Source organism: Parathielavia appendiculata (assembly GCF_033297405.1).
Source record: "Parathielavia appendiculata strain CBS 731.68 unplaced genomic scaffold N657scaffold_27, whole genome shotgun sequence".
NCBI lineage: Eukaryota > Fungi > Ascomycota > Sordariomycetes > Sordariales > Chaetomiaceae > Parathielavia > Parathielavia appendiculata.
Window position 1 is genome coordinate 101,281 of NW_026944246.1, and position 5,666 is coordinate 106,946.

At 52.1% G+C, this 5,666-nt stretch overlaps 2 protein-coding genes across 2 annotated transcripts; one reads left to right on the forward strand and one right to left on the reverse strand.

Moving 5' to 3' along the window:
• Positions 1-663: 663 nt before the first annotated feature.
• N657DRAFT_540965 (uncharacterized protein) lies at positions 664-1,257 on the reverse strand (the record flags this gene model as incomplete). Its single annotated transcript, XM_062787821.1, has 1 exon — positions 664-1,257. A coding segment is annotated over one exon (594 nt), but the record flags the coding sequence as incomplete, so codon positions are not given.
• A 532-nt stretch (positions 1,258-1,789) lies between these two features.
• On the forward strand, positions 1,790-2,847 carry N657DRAFT_637326 (uncharacterized protein; the record flags this gene model as incomplete). Its single annotated transcript, XM_062791500.1, has 2 exons — positions 1,790-2,081; positions 2,135-2,847. The coding sequence occupies 2 exons, from the start codon at positions 1,790-1,792 to the stop codon at positions 2,845-2,847; spliced, it is 1,005 nt and encodes a 334-aa protein (XP_062643169.1).
• Positions 2,848-5,666: the final 2,819 nt, after the last annotated feature.

Consider the following 5,666-nt stretch of genomic DNA (forward strand, 5'->3'; position numbering starts at 1 on the left):
TGCGTAACACCCTCAAAAGAGGGACCGTGGTTCGAACTGTCCAGTCGAACCAGGAGTTGCGCACATGAACCTCACACTGTCACGACCCGTGACACAACTTAAGTGACTCCTCGTCTTGAGGCCACGACTGATCACCATAAACCTTATTGCCCAACCTACTGACACAGCTTACATCACACCCAGGGCTACTCTTTGTAACCGGCGTGTTGATCAGAGTCTCCGGGCTCGATATGATGGCACATATGCAGGAGCTGGTAGCAGAAGGGGCCGGCCAGAATGGAAAGGAGAAGCATCACACAAGGTATACACGCGGGAAGTAAGGGAGCGGTGATATTTAGCGCCGTCCTCTCTATTGCGGTATTGGCAACCGCCTCACTCGGGCTCAGTCTAACTCAGGTCAGCTCAGGGGAGCTCAGGTTAAAGCAGCATCGGCTCAGGAATTGTCTTGGTAATGGAAACTGCAGAGGGCAATACATGCGTAATGCAAGTAGCTATTGTTATTATTTGTGCCCGCCAACCTCCGCCCAATAGCTCGTACAAAAATCCTCCACACCGTCTATGGGCTGGCCGTAGTGCAGCCTGAGCAACAAAACAGCCCCAGCCACTTCGAAATCAAGCTGCGTCCTCCTCCCGACTCAACAGCCCCCAGTCAAGCGCTCGGATTCCATCCTGGGTGTAGGCTGGGAGGATCTGAAACCTCCGCCCGCGATGGAATCGCCTGATCTGACAGGGCCTTTTCCCGCGGGGAGCCCAGCCCTTACGCTTTATCCCAATGCTTTTGTTTACTCCTGTCTCATCTATGAAGACCAGCTGTTCGGAGCGAAGGAACGATACTTCGTACATGTATTCGTCCCGTAGATCGGGGTTGCGCTCGCGCGCGACATTTTGTGTGCATTTCTTCGACCACTTGGCCTTCTTCAGTGCCCTGCTGATGCTGAAACGCGTTAGGTCGACGTCGAACTCGTTGCGAAGGAAGTCGGCCACGTCTTCCAGCCGCATGCATGGGTTAAGGGAGAGCTGATTAAATAAAGCGGTTAGCATAGGAGGAGCGACGGTCTTGGGTCGGCTAGCTCCATTTGGCGGTGCGGTAGTCGATCCGAAGCGGAGCAGGTTCGATCGAATGCGACGCACCGCGCGGTCGGTACAGCCAGCTATTTCTGCTATCTCGTTATCTTTTGGGCCATCGTTACCTTTTAGCTTACTGCCGATTATGCTCTGGATCAGAACGCGTTTGTGGAGAGCAAGATTTGGCGCTATCGTCGTTGTGCGGTAGGGAACGCTGCTGTCAGCAGAGGATGACACATTGCTTCCGACGGCGGTTGCCTGCAGTCCCAAAATCGGGCGCGGCTATTCGGATCGGGAAATCTAGATCCGACTTTCAAAAAAGGTACCTGTGATGACTCACGAGTACAACGTGTGAATAAAAACGAATCCATACTCCCGTCAGCAGGCCCGTGCGCCTGAAACAAAAAAGAAGAGTGCACACGACCGGACGCCAATTTCGCTCCTAGCTGTAATACAGAGTTGAAGCGCTAGTACAGTACAGTCACTAGCGAAATCTGCTTCCGCTTTTTATTTTCTGGTTTACGTCTTTCGTAGATGAGAGGTCTCTTGCGGGTGGCCAAGGATGCACTAGTCGAGTAGCATCCCCTTCCAAACGTAAATTCTCAGGTGCTCGAACGTATAAGATGCTCGACCTTCAGAACGTATGTTCTCTCAAACCAGGCTTCCCTCCATATCACTAGCAGCTTCTGAAATCAGCTAGCCGTGCCATTCACCCACAGAAAAAATGGAATTCCCCTGCCCCAACAAGCAAATCCTTTTTAGCAGCCCTGTGCTGGCAAGCCCAGAGCTCTCTGGGATCTCCGGAGGCCCCTTCCAAGGAACTCTCCCACATGCGGCCCCTCCATGGGATGCACAGGATCGTCGATATGTCGAGCCCGAAGATCTACCAAATTATGGTGACAGCGAGTCCGATTATGGCGCATTGAACAGCGGCTGGGACACCGTTCCTTCCCCGCTAATAGGAGAGCTCAGACGTGGCAACACCAAAGCCCAACGCAACAACATTACCAGTATATGTATGCCACCTTCCTACCTTTGGGGTACCAGTTGTGCTAACACGCCTGAGCAGACGGGGGTGTCAATGCAATTGCCGGTGGCAGTGACGATGAGAGTGATGCAAGCATATCAATGCTGTCGGTCGATGACAGCATTAGCCATCCTGAGCTGGCCATCACCAAGCCACCTGCACAGCCATCCACCAGCCGAGATCGCGTTGACATACTGTCGCCACGAGATTTCACCCATCCCGGAACGGGCTACCGCAGAAGAAAGAACCGAAGGTCCATCCTTCTAGCCAAGCAACGCCGCGTAGCAAAACAAAGCAGCACACTGTCTAAAAGGGGCGAGAAGAGTGCAGTACAACCCACGTCAACTTCGACTTCAAAAAGGGCTGGATACACGGCAGAAGAAGATGCAAAGATCCACCAGCTGAAGGAACAAGGACTGTCCTGGCTCGAGATCACCGAGCATTTTCCAGGACGTACTCCTGGGGCCATTAGGGTGAGGTATCACAACAAGCTCAAGCCCACCTCCTCCCGAAGCGAAAGTCAGAAGTTGTGTGATTATCCTCAGACACGTTCAGTAGTTGACAATGCTCGTGACGAAGAGTGGGAGGTAGAAGAGATTTGTGATCATAGAAAGCTGGATGACGGCAGCCTGCAACTCCTTGTGAAGTGGAAAGGCGGAGAGGAGACATGGGAACCTTACGAGAATGTGGAAGAGACGGAGGCGCTTGACGAGTATGAGCGCCGTCATGGTCTGGTTATTGTAGATATTGTTTAAACCTTTGTTTGGAATACAAATTGAAACCTATTTCCATGATTGTATCACTAGGATGTGCCGCTTAGGTTTGAGACAACTAAGAAGTTCGGCGGACTAGAGAGGCTAGTCAGGACCTCCTATGTGAGAAATTTACCAGAAGATATTCCCGGCTCCTTATAATTTAGAGAAGGTCAAGCTGCTAAGGAACGTTGGCAGACGAAGGCAGTGAGAAGCGAACAACTGTCAACGGCAGTTCTCTAGCTCTCTGAAAATTCTTTCTCTTCGTGGGACTGCGAGGTCCGACAATTCCCTGGGAACGAGTGCTACGGTTCAGCTCCACATTTCCAAGGACTGGTCCTCCTCTCCCCTATCCTGTTCCTTTTCTTCAACGCAGACCTGGTAGAGCGGAGGATTGATAGTAACCGGGGGGGCGATGCCTTCATTGATGATTTCACGGCCTGGGTCGCGGGTCCAACAGCAAAGAGTACTCGCAAGGGCATCAAAACTATCATTAGCGATGCATTGGACTGGAAGAGGAGAAGCGGACCGACATTTGAAGCAGAAAAGACGGCAGTCACCCACTTTACCCGCAAGGCGTCCAAGGCGGACTCGGAGCCCTTCATCTTCAAGGGCCAAGCTATTGAGCCCAGGACACGTCAAGCTCCCTGGGGTGGTCATGGACACCAAGCTCAAATACAGGGAACACATTTGCAAGGGTTGCCTCCAGAGGACTCGACGGAGCGATGGAGTTGAAGCGCCTCAGAAGCTTGTCTCCGCTTGCGGCCCGGCAACTGTTCACGAGTATGGTTGCCCCACTGGTAAACTACGCGTCCAATGTCTGGATGCATGAATGTAATTAGAAGGCCGCGCCGGCCATCAACAGGGTACAGAAGATTGGGGCACAAGCGATTGTGGGTACATTCAGCACGGTGGCCACGAGCATAGCGGAGAGACAGATTCGGGATAATGGGATCAAGATGTGGACGGATGTCCACACCCTATCGGAGACTAACCACCAGCTGTACCAACACATCTCGCTGAGCCTGTATAAGCAGGGGAATGGTAGATTATTTTTAAATAACGTATCTTATAAGCGAGTGACCCATATAACCGAATGACCCACCCCCCCCCGACACCATAACAACTATCCTCAAATATACCGCAACAAAACTAAGAACTAACTACAATTACATCGGAAGCAGGTGCGTCAGACAATTCTGCAGCTTCCTGCCAGGTGCGAGCATTATGTCCGGGCTTGCCGCACACGCCACAGCACCGAACCTTCGTACGCGCCTCCCCTGCACCACCACCATCCAGCTGCAGTTCTTGCGCCACCTCTCCACCCATTGCGGTCTGGTCAAGTAAATCCTTTGCATCTTGTACGGCAAGTAATCCTCCAAGCCGTACGCGTGTTCTTTTCGCTCTCCGGCGCTTACTTATTGCCTCGTTGGCCTTACGAAGCGAAGAGACCTCTGACTGAAGGAGGGTCATCTGGTGCATCACAGTCATCGTACCCTTGGCAAGGTGGTCCACAGCAGCCAACATTGACGTTGGAGAGCTATTTTGATGATTGGCGATGCGAGTCTTGAGGAGCGTTGACTGCGAGTTGGTTTCTCGGGGGTTGTGTGGCGTCTGGAACACCCAAGGTTGTGGACTGCTGGCCCGCGAGTTCAGGGGTGTTGGTGTATGGAGCCTCACATCCAGCTTGGAAAGCACCCTCTCTGGATTGTACGGCACAAGGCCAGCACCTGCAAAGCCACCCCGTATATTCTTCTCTGTCATAGAGGCAAAGAAGGCCTCGCGGAAGGCGCAGAGGAACTCGAGCTTGCTCACATGGTTGATATGCATGCGCATCAACTCCTCGATTTGGCGACCGTACGCCTGCTTCAGCGGTCCAAAGCAGCCAACATCGAGTGGCCTCTGGTAGTCGTATTTGCGCGAACAGCGCGTTCGGAGCTCTGGCTGGCGTTTGACGAAGTTGTGGGCCCAGAGCTTGCCGACAGGGGGCGCGTCGCGTACGCGTAGCAGTTGGTTGGCCATATCTTCTACACCACGCAGTCTCGGTGGGAAAGCTCGCGCACATAGCTCAGTAATGTATTGAACAATAACATTCTCTTCGAAATCGGTAAGCCGGCGCGAGTTGGGCGTAGTATCGCATCGTGCAGGCTTGCCGGCGCGTCGGCGCGCTAGGGTTCTACGGTTGACCCCATAGATCTTAGCTGCAGCTCGCTCGCTTAGTTTTTCATCGTTTTCGAGAGCTTCGAGGGCTAAGATCAGCCGAGCTTCTTTTAAAGTAGTGGGAATCTTGGATGATAGGGAAAATGTGTTGTTGAGTGCAGAGGTGTCGCGTGGCAGGGGGGGGGGGGGGTCATTCGGTTATATTGGTCACTCGCTTATAAGATACGTTAAGCGGCAGTCTGAAATAAGGGCTAGAAATTTACCGTAAGGATTCGTTTTAGTTATTGTCTGTCCAATACAGTACAATACAATTTATTGACGCCCGGCGGATAACCCCTATTACAATAACGTACATGATAAGCGAACGTCCCAGACAAGCGAACGTCCCACAAATCCACTCTTCCATACCTTTCATCTTTTTATCGACTTTCCCTCACAACGCAATATGCCCCTAAAAAACGACGAAGCCCAAGTGCAATTAGCCCTTCAAGCAATCCAGAATGATCCGAAACTGAGCCTAAGAGCTGCAGCTAGGATCTATTCTGTGGACCACGAGAAGCTCAGTCGTGTGAGAGACGAGCAATATATAGCGAGGCACAAAGGCGCTGCAAACACTACTCAATTCTGCTAATCGAAAGCTGAGGAAAGGAAAAAGAAGAAGA